At 37.8% G+C, this 22,654-nt stretch overlaps 1 protein-coding gene across 3 annotated transcripts in view; it reads left to right on the forward strand.

Moving 5' to 3' along the window:
* Positions 1 to 22,560, forward strand: part of EFCAB7 (EF-hand calcium binding domain 7) — a 23,200-nt gene extending 640 nt beyond the window's left edge. Inside the window, exons 2-15 of one of the 3 annotated variants that reach the window (XR_001557006.2) lie at positions 1,270 to 1,457; positions 4,707 to 4,918; positions 5,608 to 5,694; positions 6,527 to 6,722; positions 7,533 to 7,651; positions 10,336 to 10,477; positions 11,789 to 11,898; positions 12,870 to 13,027; positions 13,230 to 13,363; positions 15,409 to 15,557; positions 17,503 to 17,712; positions 19,794 to 19,901; positions 20,960 to 21,115; positions 22,459 to 22,560. Coding sequence is in view for 1 of the 3 variants with exons in the window: in XM_015870751.2 (XP_015726237.2) it covers positions 1,270 to 1,457; positions 4,707 to 4,918; positions 5,608 to 5,694; positions 6,527 to 6,722; positions 7,533 to 7,651; positions 10,336 to 10,477; positions 11,789 to 11,898; positions 12,870 to 13,027; positions 13,230 to 13,363; positions 15,409 to 15,557; positions 17,503 to 17,712; positions 19,794 to 19,901; positions 20,960 to 21,034 (1,888 nt within the window). In the remaining 2 variants the exon portion in view is untranslated. Of the gene's footprint in view, positions 1 to 1,269; positions 1,458 to 4,706; positions 4,919 to 5,607; positions 5,695 to 6,526; positions 6,723 to 7,532; positions 7,652 to 10,335; positions 10,478 to 11,788; positions 11,899 to 12,869; positions 13,028 to 13,229; positions 13,364 to 15,408; positions 15,558 to 17,502; positions 17,713 to 19,793; positions 19,902 to 20,959; positions 21,666 to 22,458 lie in introns of those variants that run through there. The other 2 variants (XR_001557007.2, XM_015870751.2) reach the window with 2 other exon arrangements.
* The last annotated feature ends 94 nt before the right edge of the window (positions 22,561 to 22,654 follow it).

Here is a 22,654-nt window from a genome sequence, read left to right on the forward strand (position 1 = left end):
CTGTATAACCGAAAGGTGTGAGTGATTTAGGCCTCAGGAATAAGAATCCAATGAGTCCTGAAGGGGACCCTGTGATGCTGTTGTTGCTGGACTTGAGATGTTCAATTTGTTCTGCTGGAAGATATTTTCTGAAGTCAACACAGGGTAAAATAATCGGAGAGGCTGTTAGAGCAACAGTGCACCGTGATGGAGAGTCCCTCTGTGACGGCCTTCTACAAGCCGTGATCACCTCAGGCAGGAGCAGAAAGCTGCTGTTGGAGTTTGCTGGTCATTTGTGAGCAAACAATAGTACTTACTGCTTGAAATTGCTCTAATTCATTAAAAAAAATACACTTAATGATTAGTGATTTTTAAAAAAAAATATTTACAGTTGTATTAGTAAATATACAGTTATGTTAGTGCTTAAAAATATTGATAGGACAAGAGGGAATATTTTTAAACTGAGACAGGGGAGGTTTAGGTTGGATCTTAGGAGGAAGTGTTTCACCCAGAGGGTGGTGACGCACTGTTCACAGGTTGCCCAAGGAGGCTGTGGATGCCCCATCCCTGCAGGATTCAAGGCCAGGCTGGATGTGGCTCTGGGCAGCCTGGGCTGCTGGTTGGTGACCCTGCACACAGCAGGGGGTTGGAACTACATGATCGTTGTGGTCCTTTGCAACCCAGGGCATTCTATGATTCTATAGAATTCCTAAGTTTTGCACACGCTTAATTTCAGACAATTGCCATGAATAAGACTTAAAAGCAGAATTAAGTGTCTTTAACTAGATATGCTTGAAATCTCGACCAACTGTCCTACTGGCCATTCTTCTTAGGGAGTTCTAACTGTAAAAACAGAAAGCAACAGCCCAACCCTTATGGGCTGGTGCCAGAGAAAAAGTATGTAATCAACTTCACAGCAGCATCAGATTTTTAAACACTGAATGTTTTGTGGTGTTTATCATAGAATCATAGAATGGCCTTTCAAATAACATGACCACGTAATCGTAATGTCAAATGTCTGCAGTGAAAATACAATACAGTAAAATTAAATCTTTTACTATCAGGAGAGAACAGGTTGTGAATAACAGGTAGCTCAAGCTGTTTTTCTTTTGCAGACCTCATGATGCTTTCCTACAAAGGTAGATTAATATTCTTAGCCCAGGGTTAGATGGTGGGCAGCATGCGGTCTGAGGTTTTAGGATAAATTGTGATCTGTGTTTCAGAGGACAAAGAGAGTTATTAAAAAGGAAAAGGAGTGCCAGGTTGTAACTGCAATTGTATTGTTCACAGAATGGCCAGCAGCCCTGGGAGGAATGCATCCCTCGCTGATCAGAATGGCACACGCTCAGAAAGCTCTCAAGCAAAGAAGTCTCAGCGTGCAGAAGAAGCCATCTTTTACAAGAGCTGTCGGGCAGCTTATCTGACTGTTTTAAAAAGCAGCTTAGAAAATATTAAATCCAAAGAACAACTCACTTTAGGTAATTATTTGATTGACTTTTTTTTCTCTCTAACTGTGGTGTGTGCTGATTGCAGTGGATAATTTACTAATAGCAGCTAGTAATTCAGTAGTGAGAGTATCGCAGTGCATAACATCAGTACTTCCTAAAAGGAATTTGCAATAGTTTTAGCTGGGGTTCACATTTCAAGCTCTGGTTGCTGTATCTTTGGAGTTATCTGTTATTTACCTGTTGTAAAATATATCTCAGTGATTTTTCCAAGTATATAGAAACCACCATTCCTCAATGCTTTTCATTTGCTTCAAATCTTTAATCTTTGTTGCTGGATGGCTCATGGAGCTGTAGTAGTATACAGAGCTTTTCATCTCTAAATCACCACTATGTATGGGCACAAGTCAATACCAGCTGACAGCTTGCAAGGGTTCATAAGTGAGTTGTTGAACACCACTAAGCTTGATGGAAGAAGCAGTTACTTACAGGAGGTAAGGAGAGGTACTGCTCTTTGTTTGCGACGTTTCTGCTGTACATTGTTTCCTATCCCTGACAAATGGCTCAATGAGCTGCTATCAGTTCATTTCTAGCAGACAGTTGCCACTGTAATCACAGAAATTCACCATAACTGGCAGTAATTGGCACAGAGCTTTGCAGACTCATGTTTGATTATTGTTACCGATAGTCTCACACATCAGTTCTGATCTACTTTATCTGAGTAATACGTGAAAATGCCGCCTTTCTGATACCAAATTTATGAATGGATTGTTTCAGCCATTGATGTTTTCTAAGGATTCTTACTTTCATTCAAATTGTTACTTAATTACTTGTTTCTATAGACTATATACATATATATATATATATATGTAATATTGTATATGTAGTAGACAGAGTAAGATAAGGGAAAAGTAAAATATGACTCATTAATAATGTTTCAGCTGTGAATAGATTTTGCTTTCTCATCTAAAATTTCTCATGCAGATATCATATCAGCTGTGCCATCTGTTGGGTTTGTAGCATTGTGGGCTGGATCTTACTATTTGTTTTTCTTGGTTTATTTTTGTCATATCGTGAGAAGGACTATTTGTGGTTGTCTGCAGTAGCTTTGGATTGTGTTAGGACTGAAACACACTTCTTGGGTTCCCTATTTTCTACCTGGGGTTTTGTGCTTATGTGAAAATCACAGCAGGCTCTATTGGATAGAAATACTTCCAGCTCATTGTTGACAAAGAAACCATGAGAACATAAACCTTCAGTTAGATGAAAAGAACCCAAATGTGTAATTTAGAAAGTCATGCTTTTTATTTTGATGTTGTGGGTTTCAAGATACAGCTCATAATACACTTGGGACTGTTGATATTACAGGTTGTTTTCCAAAGCTCTCCTAATGATGCACTGATTATTATTATTTATTCTTGGTAGCTTCTTTGCTTATGTTGATACATGAAATTCTATGCATTAGCAAACACATTCTTTCAGCATATGACTTAGCATTATCTGGGCTTTCTAGGCTGTAATAAAAGTGCTTTTATAACGTCCTAATGATAGTTTGGGATGATCTGGATTTTAAAATAGGAGCAGTGTGAACAAATGTCATCTCTTTTATATGTGGTTTGGCTTTCATCTGTATCCATACCCTGCTGCTGTCTGCTTACCAGGTGCTCGGGCATTTCGGTTTCAAGGTCAGCTCAGGAAGGGCAGATATTAGATCAGGCTCCCACTCTCTTCAGAGATGTAAGAATCTGTTTCTTTTATAACATGACAGTACTGTAGTCTTATGTTGCAGTTTAAATTGTGGCATTTATCAAGTGAGCGTGCTCCTTTTGAAGCAGCTGTGACTACATGATGTTTGAATAGCAATCTAATCGGTAATAGTCACGTAGAGATTGGCCCTGCAAAATGTTACTTTTCATACTGTATTATATGTATATATAATATGTGTATATATACTGTATAAATGTGTATACAGTATTGCATATTGCAGCATTAATTGGTTTGTTTAACAGAATTGTTCTGGAAAGAAGGATAAATGAATACAAACTGACCTTGGTACTGAAATCCTTCAATGATTGCTGCGTGCCCCACTTTAGCATGGGTAAAGATGGAAGCTTTGCTATGTTCTTCTGGCTGCTTGTAGAGGGCTCAGGGCAGAAACCTTTATTTAGTCCTTGGCATTCAGCCTGAGATTAGCAACAAAGGTGTCTGGTTTTGTTTGCTTGTTTTATGGTTACACTGTTGTGTGTTGAACATTGTAGCAATACCACCACCTCATTGCACAGATGCTGCTGAGCTGTTCTCAGCTGGTACAGACTTGGTCATCATTCAGCTGGCTGAAAGTCAAATGGCAGCCTTGGTAAATAAAGGCTCTTTTGTGTTTTCCTAAAAAAAAGTATCATATGGGAAGGTTTAAGAGCATCTCTCTAGTTTCAGGTATGCTACACTTGAATGTAGTCTAATGTCATACCTGCTCCACACTGGAAACCAGCATGAGAATGTTTTCAGGAAGGGTTTTTGGGAGGCAGGTTAGATCCAGCTAGCTCGTTCTGAAGAATGCCAAATGTAGGAGCTGTGTCATTACATTTAAAATTCATGTTGCATGATATGAATTGATAAGTTCAAAGAGATGTGAGTTAAAAGACTGTTTAAGATAAATCTGCATGAGAACTTCATTCTTGGCAAAGTGAACAGGAAAACTCAATAGAAACAGGTTTCACCCTGCAAGCTTTCACAAGATAATAGGTTCTTGATACTGAGGCAGAGGATACAGACAATGGGCTGAATTTCACACTTGTCACTTAAGGGGGCTGTCTTTGAACTCATGGGTATTTTGCTTCATTAAGGTTTTGACTCTTGGTTTCATTTAAGGAAATCATCCCATTGACCTCAATAGAACAGTAGAATACTGCTCTCTGGCTTCTTCTTAACAATGTGGCACATGTCATCTCTGTGCTGGATCATGGTTTGTGAGTGATGGTCTAGAATGCAGAAACTGCAACTGCTCCTTTCACAACCCCTTATCTGCCCCTCAGGCTGCTTCGAACTACAAACCACAGAATTCAAGGCTGGGGAAGCTTGCAATCAGCCTCTATCAGCAGAATGCAGGACTGAGACTATAAACAAAACTGTCTTTTACAGCTGGTTTTCCCTTAAATTGATGAGACTTAAAAATAGATGTAAAAAAAAATAAATCAGAACATAGGAAGTGGTTAAAGGATGTTTTGAGACAACTCCTTCACTGGCAGTTGGAAAATGGACTTAATGTCTTGTTTTATTGTTCAGTACTTCAACAGGCTGGAAGGAACCCATCTCAGAAGACAGTTAATAAATACTGGACTTCACAAACAACCACGCTGAATTTTGATGATTTTTGTGCTATCTTGAAAGAAGAAACACCAGCCACAAAAACTGAATTGCTTGAAGCATTTGGGAGAATAGACACAGATAACACTGGTTATATTTTACATGATGAACTTTATAAACTTCTGACAACAGTAAGTATCGGTAGGAACTTAATTATCCATTCATAGCCTTTGGTAGAGGTTTTGGAAATTAGACAGTAGAAGTATTCTGATCATGTAGGCATGTATTCCTGATCAAAATAATAACTGATTCCTGGAGGTTGTTTTTATTTTGCTGTTGTTCAGGAGTGAATATAACACGAGTTTAAGAAGATGTAGAGAAGAGTAAATTAGAGAAGAAGGAAGAAATATTTCATATGATATATTTGTTGTTGTTGACCCATTTAACAATAATTTGTTAACTTCCGTCATGGTGGCAGAACATTCAATCCTCATTCAATATGAACAAAAAATGTGCTTGCAATGGCAAGAAAACATTCTTCATATAGTAGAAAACATAAGAAACAGATGTTGAGTGCTCCTGTAGTCGTGCCACAAATATCTCTACATCCTGAAGTGTTACGCAAAGTCAGTGCATTGCTTTATACAAACCCAGGCTGAAAAACTTACTGGACACGCCTGCAGTAGGAATTGGAGCTGCTCCAAGTGGGGAGGATCAAGATTTGATTTGTAGCAATGTGGTACCAGGGCCATTCGTCCTCATCATGTGTTTACCAACAATGAAGTTCACGTTAGGTTTTGGTCCTGACTGACCGAATATTTGATGAAAATGATCAGTATTCTTGGTTAGGAACTAAAATTATGTTGGCTTTTCATTGCAGGAAGGTGAAAAAATGACTCTGGATGAAGTGAGTGCAATAACTAAACTACCTGATTTTAACTGCAATGGCAAACTTGACTACAAGAAGGTAAGGCAAACATGTTCTTGAATGTGGCAATGATGGTGTTACTAAATGCACTAGATACTGTTTATGTGTGTTGGTCCATTGATGACCTTACTTCGGCCCACCAGCTGCCTACATTCTGAAACATGGTATGTATCCTGCAACGTGTTTCTGTTTCCCTCATTTTATCTCACAGTATGCTGCCCTTGCTGTTGTCTTTGCTGCAAGTGAACCTAACATAACAGGCACAGCCTAATAGTAAGCATAAAGCCAACAACATGTGTGAGGATAAGAGTGAAAGGAATGGCAGGATAAAGATGACAATTGACAGCATTCTTAGCTAACCTGTGAGAGCTGCTGTGTCTGACACTTCATAATTCTTTATGTGGAGGACATTATTTTGTATCTTGGGCACCTAATTTGGAAGATGCAGCATCTTATCAGGTATTCTGACAACATCTGTAAGTAATGACTGAGCTTTGAACTGAATAAACAGCCCACAAAGATTTGCACATAAGTATCATTTCAAAGAGGAAAACCAGCTCCCTATTAAAATCATACATAAAAATAACACTCTTCAAATGTCTCAAAAGAAATATAAACCATCTCCTGGGTTGAAACGTTCTTGGACTGAAGTATTTTCATTCCATGTTTCCACCTCCTTGCTGAATCACAGCTCTGTTTTACTGTCTCCCTTAGTAGACACTGTGATTTAGAGGAATTAAAAACAATATTGTGAGTGTAGTAAGAAAAAATGCATTACATCTTTACTTTGATTACTGATGTTACACTTTTAATTCTTTAAAACTGTGAGAAAGAATGTTTTGCTTACTGCATTACTTTCCTTTATCTCAAGTTTTGTGACTTATATGTGACAACGAGTGAGCAGTGCTGCAGGGCTGCACTAGAGAGACTGGAGGCTGATAATCGATTGAGGCATCGGCAGTTTGGAAGCGAAGCTGAAACTTCCCCTGAAGGGATCACACTGCCAGTGTCAAAGCCAGCACTGAAAACCTTGAGGAAAACTGACCACAAACCAGCACCAACCAAAGGTATTTATTTAGTTGACTCTCACATGATTCTCACAGTCCAGAGAGAAGATAGAAAAGGTAAAAAAAATATCATAACAGCAAATTAATTATTTCCTTCCCACATCAGAGCTTAAACCTTAAGCATCTGTCAATAAGCAGTGTGTTTCAATTGTTGAGGCCACTTTTCAGGAAGAACATTAAACTTATATAGACTATTCCTGAAGTTGCAAAGGTACTTAAAAACCTTCCCAAACAGGAGGAAGTCTGCAAGCAAATGGATTCCAGAGGTACCATATATGAAATATTTTTTATTTATGTATGAATTGTGTACTGCTAAAATTACTCCTGTTCTAAGAAATACTAAGAAAATCGAAGCTGACAGAAGAACTATGAGGGCTGAATGTACGTAGCTAAAGCAACAACTGTATTAGCAGTGTTGCTCTAAGGTAAGGAATCAGGAAGTAAAGGCCTACAAGTAATTTTCTTGGGCATCTGTGGATTAGAAGCAGGTTAAACTTCTCAACTTAGGGCAGATTTACAGTGATTCCAAGGGAAGTTGAATCCCGTGGTAACAATTTCTTCTCCTTCAGGCAGATTTAGAGTCCAGGGTTCTGCCATCTGTATGCCTGTTCACCTGGGATGCACCGTCAGGAAAGTAAAGATGTTTGGCCAATGACTGATGGTGTTATATTATTTTAAGTGAAGTCAGCTTATCAGATAGAGGATCTTGTTATCCATTGTTAATCTTTATGCATCTGTAAAGGCTTTATGAGAAGTATCACTACAAGTAGGATAAATAATGTCATTGTATCTAAATATCTGTGTTTATAGGTGATAGCAGAACTCCTTCAAGACCAGCTCAAAGCTGCAAAGCATCCAGTTCTTCCACTATCAGCATGTGTGCCAGTAGCAACAGAAGCACAAACCTAATTGAGCCGAGCACGATGAAGGTATCATATAAGCTAGTCTGTTGGAATTATGCTGTTTTCCTCTAGACAGATACGTTACTGCATTTTAAATTAGGAAGTGTTTTTCTCTGACTTTTAGCTTATGTTTTATTAACAGTTTGTCAAGGGCAGCTATAAACTACCAGGAGGTCTCCTGATACTTATTAACATTTTCATATACTGTTGGCTTTGCTGACATCCAGTTATTGAAAATAATTTTTCAGGTGTGAAGGTTTAATAGAACAAAGTGTGTTTTTTTATAAATGAAACCACTGTTGGAGAAAACGTTTAATGACTTTTTGAGAAATTTAAAATTGCATAATTTATTAGGTTGGTGAGAACTTTAAATGCTTAAGTAGTCTGAAAGATTGTGCATCATAAACCTTTATTTGAAAGGTAATTGGAAATAAATAACGGTTCTCTGAGCATATTCTGTTTGTTGGACATTAATTTGTAAATATATACTGTAGGCTGAAAATATTGATTTTTAGTTAGATTAATATGTTCTATCAGTATTTTCTTTCAAATAAATCACTCATTCAATATAAATTCCTGTGGGAGAAAGACAACAAAGTCACTTTGCTAAGTCAATATTTGTAGAGTGTTAATATTGATCTTTTTCCTTTGTTTTCCCTTTCTAGACTGAACCTTTACTAGTTTTCTTTCAACAGAAAATAATAGCTGTAGAAATATAAAACATTAACTAAAAACTGCTAGGATACATTAAAATGTGCACCTCGAGACCTCTGTGTAAGAGGAAAAAAATGGTTATGGCCACATAGTCTAACTGCTGCTAGAAAACTGAACTGATTGTTCTCACGAGTTACATTTTTGTTTCAAATAACAACTCTCTATTTGTTATTGAACTCTGAAGTCCTTTATATCTTTGACATTGCTATACAGTGACATTTGTTCTATATTAAAATTTAAAAACATAACCACAAAGGAATTTTTTGCAGTCTGTTTTGGTATCTGGACCTCCATGCAATTTAACCTGCAATTTCACCTTGTTCAAACATGATGTGTAGTGAATGAAACCATTGTGTGGTTTCCTAACATTGGATCCCTCTTTCTTTGTAAGAGCTGACTGGAAAAAAAGGAGCTGCAGATATTGAATACTAGCAATAAACATCATATAAAAATTAAAGCAGTCAATAAGCATGAGCTAAATTTGTTAGCCCTAACTATTAAGGACCCAATACGAGGTCTGTCAAAGTCAATGAACATGTACACAGAGTCACTGAGCTGTGGATTGGAATATAGTGCTCAAAAATTCAGCATATTTATCTTGAGTGCAGAAAATACAGTTATTCTGTGTATCGTGTAACAATAGCTCTGGAAATATAAAGCATTAACTGGAAACTGCTAAGATGCATTGAAGATGTGCACCTTGAGAATACTGTATAAAGGGGAAACATGTATAAACAAGGAACAAAATAGCAGAGAGTGGAGGTGTAACATCCTCCCAGGCAGATTGTATCCACTTTACAAGGCACTTGGCTTGCCTTTTTCTTAGCACACATTATGCTGCTGTGTGTTTAAGTAATTATTACACATGTATATATTTTCCCCCACCTTTGTACCAAAGCAGCTTGGTGGAACTGAACTAGCAAGAATTTTTGTGCTTATGCATCAGGTTTTGCAGAAGACAAAGCATTGAACTGAAGTTCTTTAATTGCAGGAAAAACTCCTTTCACAAACATTGCTTTTTATTTGTAGTCATGCATCAGTGCATGGGCAGCTTCAGTGAGACTTAAATTGTAATGACAATTGTATATACATTGTTTGGACCAGCAGTGGCAGCAGCAGGTATTCCCTAACGTTTCCAATACAAGCATTTCCCACTGCTTTAGCTGTTATTTGATAACCTTGTGCTTTTATATTTCACATCCCCTGTTTTGCGTTGAAACTGCCTATTAAAATCAGAGCAGAAGGATCGCCTTTTAGCTGCATTGCATTTGTGTACCTGTTTGTGGTCTGACAAGGATAATCTAGAGAATATAGCACCACCTTATGCTCACTGCAAGAATAACAGCCTAGTATTTGATTTCCAAAGCGCTGTCAAACTTTTGCTTACTGTTTCTTAGGTCTTAATCTGAATGGCAATTCTTGAGGTATTTTTCCTGCTTATTTGGCTAGTGTTCTCTTGCTGTAACAATATCTGTCCAAATGCAAAATGGTAAAAAACACAGTCATCCAGAACAGCCAAGAATATGGAAGATAAACAGGACAAAGCTACTTGCTTGGGACTGTGAGCTTATGGTTTGAAGACTGCTACCTCAGTGTGAAAGGGGAAATAGGAAGTATTAAAATAATCCTTAGATACTCCCACAGTTTCCATATATTTCTGAACAGCTAGAGCACATTTGGATGGCTGCCTGAGCACTGTATTGTACACTTTCCTTTTTGACTTTGAACTGTTTGGATTGGTGTTATTGTTTTCAAACCTTTTTGTGAGGTATAAAGCTTAGAGACTATGGAAACTAACAAGTTATCTCAATTGTGTTGAGTTTTAAGCGAAGATATCCACTTGTTGCACATGCATTTGGAATACATGGATGCTACATCTTGGGGCATCTTTTATGCAGCATTCCTTAAGTCATCAAATAAATCTATTTTACAGAATGAGCTTTTATAAAAGAGAAGTAAAAGATTAAGGCAAGATTTCATGTTTGCTTGGTTTCCAGGAATGGCAATGTGCACAGTCCAAAGGATGCTTCTACCTAGAGGAAGATGGTGAAATTGTTAGTCATAAGTACAGGCTGCATTTACCTCAAAGGTCTACAGTGTGTATAACTATCAAACCTTTACGCCTTCGTCAGATAGAAGGTAAAAATATTTGTATCTCTTCAGAGAATTTTCCTTTCTAAAAAAATATATATTTTTCCCCACTGATAGATACATCTTCCTCTTCTCTCTTGCAGTATTTAGTGATATCTTGCAAATATCATAATACTGCAGTATTTTTCTCTTTTGGCAAAGTCCTATTAAAAAATAATTTACTTGTCATACCATTTTTTCCCCTTAGCTTCCCCTTCTGTTTTCACTGCGTGGACAGTAAAATAATGTCAAAGTACAATGCCTTTCTTTTTGTAGTTGGCCATTGTCTTAAATTATAATCCAGACACAAAGCTTATTTATATACTTAATTCTAACTAAATATTTTAAGATGGGTTGGTAATTGAGACTGGCAAGAAACTTCACTGCAAATAGTCAATTGAAAGCAGTAATTCTCCAATTCCTAACTGGCTGAAATGGGAACCTGATCAACAGGCTTCTAATGAAAATGAAAGTGATCTGAGGCAAAATGATTTGAGAATGTCTCAGTGTTCTGCTTATAGCTCTTGTTTTCTTTTTTTCATGTGTCAGCTTCTTAAACTGTGCCTTTGAGTTATTCTGCTGCGAGATTATTCAGGCCTTCCTTGTAACTAAAAGAGTAACTGTTTATGCACAAATTCTTCCTTTGCACATCATTGTCCCACGTATAGAAGTATCTTTGTTTAACTTCAAGAACACTAACTTGCACATTCATTGACTGCTCTCAAGGACTGAGCAGCTGCAGTAAATCAAATTGATTTTAGTAGCTTCTATTTAACACACTTAAGACCTTCATTGCAATAATCCTGACCAATGATGCTATGTATGAGGATCTTGCTGTTCAAATCTTACAGTACACCTATCTTTCTGAGTTATACATCTCTTGATATCTCCAGCTTTTGCATGTAACATAGGTTTCTGCTTGAGAAGAGTCTAACAATATTTTATGGAATGTCAGAAGAGATTCTAAGTTTGATATTGCCCTTAATTGCAAATATATTTGGATAAAGAAAACCAATAAGGAATAACATTCTACTAACTGTAGAAAGCGATGCAGATATCTTCCTTAACTCTCAAAGGGTTTAATATTGGAATGATTCATAGTAATCATTATTTGTAAGACAATTACATTACCTGAAACAGTTTTTCTGATTTGTTTAAATAAGAAGGAAATGCTGATAGCATATAATGGATTCTTTTCTTTTTATCTTCCATTATCAGAGTGTGGTGCTATAAATGCAATGGAATTATTTACCCTGGGATTCAAAGAACAAACAATTTTGTGAAATTATTATGAATTTGGGGATTTTTTTTTCTTTTTAGGAAGATCTTGTCATTGGTTGTCAGTGGATACGGTGCTGTATGTTCTGAAGGAAAATGAAACCCAAGAAAATCTACAGCTTATGTGCTTTACTGACCAACAAAACAAAGAGGTTAGATATTTCTGTTAAATTCCTAGATTCTTTTTTATAACTTTAATGTGTACCTATTTTTGTTACACGAGTGAGCTTCAGTGTGTTTGGGAGGAATTCAGAACTGTGCCTGATCAAACTAGAGGAGAGAAGAAGCATTTGTTCTGTGTGTGTTGCCTGGACAGAATTTATGCAAGGTGATGTAATACTGTCTTAGTTCTGACCTTTGCATGGGATGAATTGCAGGCCACGTGTTTGGAAGTTTAACGAAGTTCCTGAGAGGGCCATATTATCAAGTAGCATGTTGGCAGGTATCCCCAGATTGCTGGCTCTCTATAGATACTCTGTGGAAACTAAGTTGTATTTCTGCGTGCTCAAACCCAGAGTTCAGAATTACAGTATTTGTTACAATTTCTTTCATTTTCTTTCTTCTTGATGTATATATGATCCTAAACGTTATGGTGCACAGAATATTCTTGCACTGTAGCTGAAAAAAGGGAAGAGAGATGGCAATGTAATGACACCCCCCTTCCAAACAACAGGGAAATCAGTTTGCTTCTTAAAACCTGTCACTTGTGAATTTGTACACAGGAAATTTTTGTTGCTAGTTTGAACGAACCTGATACAACAGGAGGAATATGTAAAACTGGGTGGGTTTTTTAGCCTGATTTAGGCTGCTTTTGTATTAAAGTTTAAGATTGGAAAAGAGTTGAAAATCTGAAAGACGATGGCTCTGCTATTAGACACTTGCAGTTGTTCTCCCCCCCATCTCTGGTTCTGAATAAATCTTTAACTTGTAGTACAGTGGTTTGGGGGCCTTCATAAGGTATCACATGGCTTCTTCCATATTTGCAATTGTTTTAAGGAAAGAACGTAGCATATTACTAGTGTTCTCAAGTAATTAATCAATTATGTATGATTATTACTGCTAATAAAGGAAGGTATCATTTGAAAAGTAACTTACAGGTTTGTCTGTCTTCCTTTAAGAGTAGATGTTTGGATGGAAAGGGGAGCTTCCATCAGGAGTTTACTGGCTACTCCCATTCACAACAGGCTGTAGGCTGAAAAAGGTAAAAACAGAAATTACTGGAGAAGCAAAACTGGTGTATAGAGATGAAGATGGTGAACTGGCTCTTACCAAAGAGTTCCGGTGAGTCTTTTTCTCAGATAGGTGTGGTAACCAATACAAAAATATGCATTCCAAATAACATCTAGCTTTTCTTTACTATAATAGTGTTGTATGGAATATTCTGAAGTAAAATCTTTACTATATACCAACAGTGTTTGTAATTACTGAAATAGTAGAGAAAACAAAAGTATTTGGAAATATTTCTGCTTTTTTCATCTTTTAGAACAGCTTTATTGGATATATTTGAGACAATTGATTTGGATGGAAATGGCCTTCTGAGTTTGGAGGAGTACAATTTCTTTGAACTGAGAACTAGTGGTGAGACGTGTGATGAGGAAGTGTGGGCTGTATGTAAGGGTAAGTCTGTTGCTGTGCAAAATACAACTACTTAGGACTATAAATCTGCTTGCGAACTATTGTCTATAGCACCCTACTATGTACACAGTTTAGAAGGACTGAGTATTTTGTAGCCTATTCCAAGAACACAGATAGATATCAATATTATTTTTCACTTTTCTGCTTTGTGTGCCACTGTCCTTCTGTTAAGAAAATTATTCCTATTGATAATTGCGAAGTTCTGTAGGTTAAAAATGCTACAGCTGCCAAAAACTACAGATTTTCTAAGCTCAGATCATGTAGTGAATGGGGCTATAACAGATATTCATTGATTTAATCTCCTTTCTGCAACTTAAGCTGATACTGCTTCCATAGCTCATAAGATGTTGAGGGGGCCATTTAATCAGCGCGTATAAGATGCTTTGAAACAAGGGCATCTAGAGCTTATTATGCTTGCTTAGAAAAGTAGACACTAGAAAACAGCTGTTGCAACCATATATTTTCTTCGGCTGTAAGCAGTTTTTTCATTAGAAATCTGTCTTTTAAAGGTTCATATATGGTGTGTCAGTTTGTCCATATTATGCTAGATGAGAGCTGCGAGATTTTGAGGCTCTGTAAGTCAGATGAAGAAGCTGACAGTTAAGTTTCTTTCAGCTGTACTTTACTCTGTCTGCAGATTCATGTCAGCAATGCTACTGGACATTCTGCGGCTTGCAGGAGCAATATTGGGCCACAAACATCAATTTTGAAGAAAAAAAAGGAATTCTGTGGCATTGCTTTAACCCTGCACATATTTACCTCATAACAAGGCTAGAAAAATGAAACCACCAGTGGCTGTATGCTGCTCTAGTAAGACAGTGCATTAAATCAGTGGTTTCAAAGCATTGGCAGCTTAACTGAAGCTAATGGACAGACTGGAAATTTAGAAGGTGTTGTGTGTAAACTAGAAGTTTCTGTACAAAAAATAGTTCTTCTGCAACCCATATCTGAAATGCCAGTACGGTATGACATTAAATATCAGCCTGTGCCATCTGTTAGATATAACTCCTCTGTAGGCTATGACACCTTGATTAATTTAGGCCAAAAAATACTTAAGATCTGGCAAGTCCTGCCAACTGTTTCTTCCCAAATCACTCAGATATATTGGAGTTTTTTCCTAAATTATGGAAAGATCATACAAAAATACTTTCCTATAAATCAATGTCTCTTTCATCCCTTTACGTGTTATTCCTCACTTTATGACTCTGTCAGTGTTATGTATCTGTGAACTAGTCTCGGTGTGAATAGGAGGAGTGTGTGTGATACGTTTAAAAGAGGAAAGAAGAGAATATGGTGAATGTATTACCTGGTCGTTAATCAGTTGAAGGGTTCAGACGAATATTATAAATCTTGACACCAAAGTTACAGCCATTTATTATAGCATCTGTGCCCTTAGATGGATTTATTGAACTGGTAATCCCTTTTTAATAATATATAGTAAAGATTTAGCATTGTTATGAAGATGAGAAAACCATTTTTAAGAATCGCTGACACAAGGACATTTCAATTATGTGTTTGCTGACATTAGATTGGTCAATCTACCATATTCCATCAAAAGAGAGGTGCTAGGATTACTGGCATTTTATTGCTTTTTAAGAACTAAGTAAATCACTTCTACATCAGGGACCTCAAGCACTAAGGATGCTGGCCCCATCAGACTTTCATTTCCCGTTCCTAATATACCCTATTCTGCAAATCTCAACTGCAACAGATACTGCTAACGAAAGGGAAAGAAAATAAAAATCAATATGAATTCTTTCTCTTTGGAATTCTCTTCCTCTTTTAGGCTATACAAGGGGTGCACAGTTTTTTTTTTTGTCATCATCTGAAATGCACAGCGAAGCTCTGTAGAAGGCTGGTATCTTCTCAAGGGCATTCATTCCCAAATCATACTTAGAGAGCCTGAGGCTGCAAGATGGCTCTATCTTGTAAATCTCATTAACAGTACAAGTTTGGCTTTGGAAGGACAAAGGGTGTTGCAAAGAGAGCAGACATTGTAGTGCTACCTTATGTTTCTTTTTAAACAGATAATTTTGATATGAAGAAGAATGAACTAACAAGACAAGGATTTATGGATCTGAATCTCATGGAAGCCAATGACCGTGAAGGGGATCCTAGTGACCTTTGGGTCACTTTATTGTCACTGGGCTACAATAAAGCACTAGAAATGACAGAGGTATGATAGCTGTACAGCAAAAGTAATTGCTTTACATACAACTTGCTGTGTGTGGTTAATTGCAGTGCTGATTCTGTCCAACTGACTTTTGTAGATCAACGTTCCAACTCAAACACTGCTGATACAGGATTTACCTGATAATTTTTCGGTCACTATATAGCATTCTACTTCTTAGAATAACCTTGCTGTTGTAAGACAGGATTATGCCTTTTAGCCTGTGGGATAGCAGCAGTGGGAATCTTTGGTTATATTCTTTGAAAAAATTCACACACCTTGCTGGGAAGCAGTGGTAAGAAGATAGTGCTAATAGACTGTGACCCGCCAGCAAACATACAAAACTCAGAACTTAGCCACTTTCCTGACCCAAGCTGCAGCTGAAGGCATCAGTCATGATATAGAAGTTACTACAATGCAACACAGTAACTTAAAAACTAACACAAATGTCAGATAGAGAATGAGGTGACGAGAATGTATTTATACAGTATTAGAGTGTGTTATTGGCTAGGGTAAGATAACTTCAACCCCACCCCAAATGTGACTCAGAGCTAATGATTGTCAGATGTGGCCGTTGCCTTTCCTAACAGTGCCTGAATGGGTTCAACATCAAATTTGAGTGAAAGAGCTTTGGGCGGCGCACTGTTTGCTTAAAGGGCCAGGTGTTATTTCTCTGATTTTATTATGTGCTTATAGATTCTTTCAAAACCGTATCAGCACTGACATTAGTAGTTCTTACTGAAGGAAGGAGGTATTTTGAATGAAAGGGGGAGAGGGGGAGGGAAATGAAAAAATCGTTAAAGACATAAAATATGCAGATAATTTCATAATTTATCTTGTTGGTTTTTCCCAAGGAAAGCTGATTTGTTTTCGTTTGTTTGTTTTAGTCTGCTTGTATTATTTATTTAGCTTTAGTTAAAATAGCTTAGGACCATATGGTTATATAGTCCTCATATAAAAATGTGTATGAAACATAAATGCAGACCCACAAAATCCAGGATGGCAGAGAAACTTTGGTTGGTTCTCACTGAAAATCCTGAGATGATGATGAATGGTTTCTGAAGGAGCAGCACTTCCTCCCTTTCCTACAAATAGGCCTAATGTAGCAGCTACAAAACTGTCTTTCTGCATTTAACCCATAAGAGGGAGCTATCCTCTAGGAAAGAAGATTTTTGGGGAGGTTTTATCAAGTTAGAAGTTTATTTTGGGTATGTTGTGTCTTCTATTAGCTATGGCTTTGTGTCTATGGTTCTTGCTTTCCAAAGGAAAATGTAGCTTTCTGAATAATTATTCATTCATCTAAAAAGGTATATGGACTAACTGGTGTCTGTAATTTAACCCCTTACTTCCTGGTTTTTCAGTGATTTAGAGTGTGATATTTATTTCAGGAGTGCTGAGCCTATCAAGTTCAAGACAGAGCTGAAAAATCCTATTGGGTTCTTGTAGCCTTGTGGAAGAAACCAAGGTGTTATTGGCTAAAAAAAAAAAAAGTAAACTCCTGGTTGTTAGCCATGCTTTTCTCAGCTGAGATATTGTAAGAGCAATGTGCTTAATGCAGATATTTGAAATCTGTATAAAGTGGCACAAATAGTGGAAGAGCAACAAGTGAAGGAGATTGGTTTATTTCAGAAACTGATTTAAGTTAGTACTTCATATTTATTCCTGTATATTTTGCTATCCAAGAATGGATTTGTTATGTGGGAGGGGAAAGCACTAAAGTGCCTGTTAAGTATATTGGAGCTGGGATGAAGAACGCTCTTTTGTCCTGGTCTTTCACTCTGTTCATGAAATCACCACAGCCCTCAGGTTTTGAATTTTTAATACTTACTGACGTACATTCATTTGGATAATTTTACTTCAGAGCACACATGAAGATCCCTAGGAGCTATGGATGAAAATGTGAAGGAAAAAAACAAGGATAAATTGATGATAAAACTCTTCTCCATTGCAGGCATGCCCCTTTGTCATTGACATCTATGCAGAAAAATGCAAACCCAGAATTAAAGCTGTGTATCTAGAGGCAGGCGGCTGGCAACTCAACAGGGCTATCTGCAAGTCTGTTGTTAATAATGGAGATGCCAAAGTAATGGATGGCTGTGAAAACATAATTGTCTATACCCAAAGAACTGGCATGCGAATCACTTCTGTTATTGAAAATAAGGTATGGCACAATACTTCTGTAAGGTACTTTGTGTTAATGACTGTTATTATTGTTCTTTTCCTTCCATGCTTCATTTCTGGGCATTATCTTTTCTGTTAACTTGCTAGACTTACTGATCTACTTTGCTATGAACAAACATAAATCTGGGTAAAACTTGTTGGTGAGATGCAGATTTTAAACCTTGTATAGGTCTCTATGAATATTCTGTTAATTCTCTTTCGTTTATAATAGGAACCTTAGGCTCATAAATACTGTGCAGTAAGACACTAAACTTAAGTCTTAGAAGTTCTTAATAAGAAGTGTATTTTTAAATGGGCAAACATGGAAAAGGGGGTTGGTTGGTGAACTAATATTAGGACTGAATGCGGAGATTCTTTGGAGCCACAGGTTTAGAAATGCACTTCGCCCTTTAGGGTAGGTATACTGAAGTTATTTATATGTTTAGGGGTATGTCAGAGAAGGAGACAAGATCTGTACTGAGGCAACTGGCTGCAAGCTGGTGAAAATCACTGAGCATTGCCATTTATACCATTTGGGTTTCATATGTAGCACTGAGCTGCACTGAGCAAATAGTTACTCTTCCCTGAAAATCTCATTAGAGAATTTGTTGGCTGGAGGCTTTGCATTGAAAATATCTGGAAAGAAATAATGAAAGGGCAGTTTGATGCATCTGCCTTCTTCTAAGCTTCCCACAGTGCAAGGAAGCTGATAGTATCTTCAGTTATTGTGTTGATGATTTCAATGGAAATAATTGTCTTTGGTATTTCTGTAATTTAATTAAGGAAATATGCTCGTTCTTGAGGGATTCCATTTTTCTTTTGCATATGCATTTTATCAGTGGTACAGAAAGATGTCAGTCTTGTAACCATCCCCTGTCAGGATGTGAGCTGCAAAGGTGAGAAGACCTCACATACAGAGTCTTGGTTTTCTCAAAGAATAAGTAGAAACGAGTCTGTTGTCTCCTCATTTGTGTGACAAAAGAAATAGTTAATGAGGCATTTCCTGTCATCCAAAGTGCAAACTCGGTCTGGTATGCCCTCTTCTCTGCTCGGTAAATTTCTCTTACCTTCTTCCTATTGCTTTAAGTATCTGTACAGATAATTCGCACTTCCAAATGGAAATGAGGATTTCACCGAACTGCCCGAACACCTGGGAGATCACAATAATAACGAGATTAACACTAGATCGTTTTCACATTTCTGCAGCCAAGAATGACTGTACTTACACTCTGCAGCCCACAAATCCTTCATACTGTGTGCATCAAAGATAGGCTAAAAAGGACTGGCGAGAAGAGCTGATAGGAGCTTCTTGTATGGCCTAAGGCTGATTGCTTAAAGTAACTGTGTTTCTGTGACTCTGGTCTTATATGAAAGAAAACAAAACGTGGAAAGTGCTCCTACTCCTGACATGGGACATTTAACTTCAGAATTTAACTTAAATTCTCACATAGTTGATCATAATTTCAGAATGTATCATATGAACTCCTAAAGAAATTGCTTTTTGCTGTGGAGATGGGACTTTTGAAATCCAGAATGGCTATAAAATATCAGATAAAGATTCTTGTAGGGCAGTGTCCTTCTTCCAGCAATGTCCTGTAGGGGATGTTGTAAGTACAAAAGCTGGGCAGACATCCAGTGTCATGTCTCCAGATCACACACTTTTGTAGCTCACAGAGGCTGCTTGAGACAGAAATATTCTCTTTGTTCTTGAAAACCCTCCGTGTATTTATTTGCCATGAATTTGTCCATTTGCCTTTTGAAACTATGTATGTTTTCAGCATCTTTAAAACTCTATAGTGAACAGTTGTCTCACTTAACTGGATCTGAGATTGCATCTTCAGAAGTGCTGAAGTTATTTCCATGAGGTATAAGTGACTTCTAACTATGAATCTGGGCTCTGATGTTGCTTAGGTATATCTGAATTTTTTATTCTTCGAATAGCACAGCCGTCAGCATCCTTAAAGTATTTCTACCCAGTAAAAATAGCAGAGCTGAGGAAATAGGAGGAATGTGTAGTTCTTACATAAAGAGCAGCCGCTTTACCATTAAGACTAATGGTTTCCTGTATGTTTTTACTTGCAGTCTGATAACAAAGTGATTGTTCACGTCAACAATGAGCAGAGTAGGAACTGCCTTAGTAATAGAGGCCTTGCTGTTTTTGCTGTGGAAGTGGCACCAAAATCTATGATGGTAAGAATTTATTGCTTAGCTATCTAAAATCTGGGCAAAAAGTAAAAATCATTTGACAACCATATTGTTTCCTTTTGCAAGTCTTTTATCATGATAATAAGCATGTGGATAGTGAAGAAGTCTGTCTTCATCACCCGTACAGATCAGATATCATTTTATTGCTATTCCAAAGCTGAACACATGCTTGATGTACCCATGTTTCCCAGTGCAGACTGATATAAAATTATATTGCATTTAGTTTGTCATACATGTGCTCCCTAATTTTGGATGATAGCGTCTCTTTCAGTTCTCCATTTAAAACATGTATCACTTAGTAATGTTTTTAATACTCTTATTTCTGTGGGGTTTTATTTTTTTACTTAACACATTTTAATCAGATCTGTATATTGTTCTGGGAAACAGGCCGAGTCAGAGAAAAATACACTGTGATATTTTCCTTCCTTCATTTATGGAGAAAAATCTAACATTAGCTGTTTCAGAAGTATGGTCTCCTCCTTTCCAAGAGGTGTTGTGCAAACTATTGTACATTTCACAGCTTGCCGGGCTGCATGCATTCAGATCACTGTTCACAGGTTGCCCAAGGAGGCTGTGGATGCCCCATCCCTGCAGGATTCAAGGCCAGGCTGGATGTGGCTCTGGGCAGCCTGGGCTGCTGGTTGGTGACCCTGCACACAGCAGGGGGTTGGAACTGGATGAGCAGTGTGAGCCTTTGCAACCCAGGCCACGCTGTGATTCTATGTAACAGATACAGCCCAGTGACACTGGCAGGGTGGGGCCCAGTTAACATTGCTAGTAACAATTTGGATAATTGTAGCCTCCTCCTGTAGTGAGTTTTATTCATTTTAACTTCTGCTTCGCTCAGTATAAACCATATAAACCATAGGCTCAGTGACCCTTGTGAATTCTCTGCTGTCATAATAGATGCTGATTGTTTTTCATTTAATGTTTGTCGTACACATACTGAAATATTTAATGCTGCTTGCATAGCGTTCTAGGTAATATACATACAATCCTTCAACAAACATCTATTTCACCAACGTTTCCTCTCTTGTGTACAGGTTTCTCAGCATGTGATGCCACTGAACGAGCAGGAAGAATGGCTGTATAATTGTGTGCATTCCCTCTTACGCTAAACATAGTCAGAGTGCTGTTTCTTGGCAGTGTTTAAATCACAGCTTCTGCAACACAACTTCTAGGTGTGTCCTCCAAAGCTGGTACGCTTCTCAGTTCATTTGTTAAAGCCAATGAATCATATCAGTACTTATTTATTTTTGGTATCCCGGGTCTGCTAAAAGCCTTTAGGAAACACAAACAGTGATAACATAGGGATGGAATAACTGCAAGTCTGTAAAATGGTTTGACAGAGTGGAATGTTCACATGCTGTCTAATGAAACACACCATCATGAAAGCGTTGGGACACTAAAAATGAGTTCTGTTCAGTGATACAGCTGACAGTTGTAATAGAATTGTGTTTCATAAGGGCTGATTCCCCAAATATGCCCCTATTTGCTGCAGTAGTTGATGTAGTTCTATGACATATTGGAACTGCTTTACTGAGAGAAAACTTTGTTAAATTGATGTGGTGGATTCCTAATTCAACACTGCCATGATTTTTATATGAGATAAGAAGGGGTGTGGGGTCATTTATCTCCTGGTAAAGGATATGATTTTTTTTTGTCATTTTATATTATCTAGTTCTAAAAAACTTACCAGCTTTTTAAAGACTCTTTTATAAGAAATAAAATCTGCCTTTTCACATGCAATGGGGAAATAATATTTGTGCTCCTAACTGTTAAGTGCAACTGAATGTTTCCAATGTAGCTGCAATAAGGCTCGAGGTACTGAAAGTATTCAGGCAATTCTGTTTTTCTCAGTGTCTGTTCATATAAAAAATGATGACCGTGGTCACTGGATGCTTCAGGAGTGTCTGAGTTTAAAACAGCCCTTAAATATACGTGACCTCATCTGAAAGGGCGGCGAGCCTTTCAAGAAAAGCTATATTTATCTGCCAGCAACTCCTGCACTACACTGCTGCTCTGCTGTAATCGTACACTGGGCAAGTAAATGTCAGCTACAAAATGAGAGCGCTGCTCGGGGCTGGCTGTGATTTATGCCCTTCAGTTACTGGAACTCAGGCAGCTCTGCTGGTGAACTTTATTTTTCCTTCCTAGATACCAGCAGATATAACTTTCATTTCCAGAATGGCCTAAAAGCAGTCAAAATTGTACTAAAAGACTCCAGAAATATTTGGTAACTCGCAGCCAACCACACAGAGCCCAGTAAACGCTGCCTCAGGCAACGTGTGGATACAGCAGGAGTTCCTGGTAGCATCTCTGAGATGGAACTGGGAAATAGTGAAGCCTGCAGCACAGAGTGAGCACAGTTGGCATTATTGCTGTTTTTGCACTGGTACCAGGCCTGGTAGATGTAGCAGGAGACCATGTGCTGTTCTTTCTGCACTTTAGGAAATGAGGAATCACTGCAATAAGACTTGATTGTGCTATGGTTAAGGTCTAGTAAAACGTGACACAGCAATGGGGACCTTTTCCTTTTCAGATCTCCCTGTTAGGAAGAGTTTCACCAGCTCTTTGAAGGGGAACATAGGCTAGTTCGTGGCAATTTCCACGTTTTCAGACCAGGAGAGTGAGGATCCCGGCTGTATCTGCAGAGTGTTTCCAGTTTGCTTCAAGTTCAGATGCTACCACGGTAGGAAAACCTATTTTTAAGGCAGAACACAGGTGTCAGCTGCTCG

The sequence above is a fragment of the Coturnix japonica genome, chromosome 8 (genome assembly GCF_001577835.2).
Source record: "Coturnix japonica isolate 7356 chromosome 8, Coturnix japonica 2.1, whole genome shotgun sequence".
In the NCBI taxonomy this organism is placed as follows: Eukaryota; Metazoa; Chordata; class Aves; order Galliformes; family Phasianidae; genus Coturnix; species Coturnix japonica.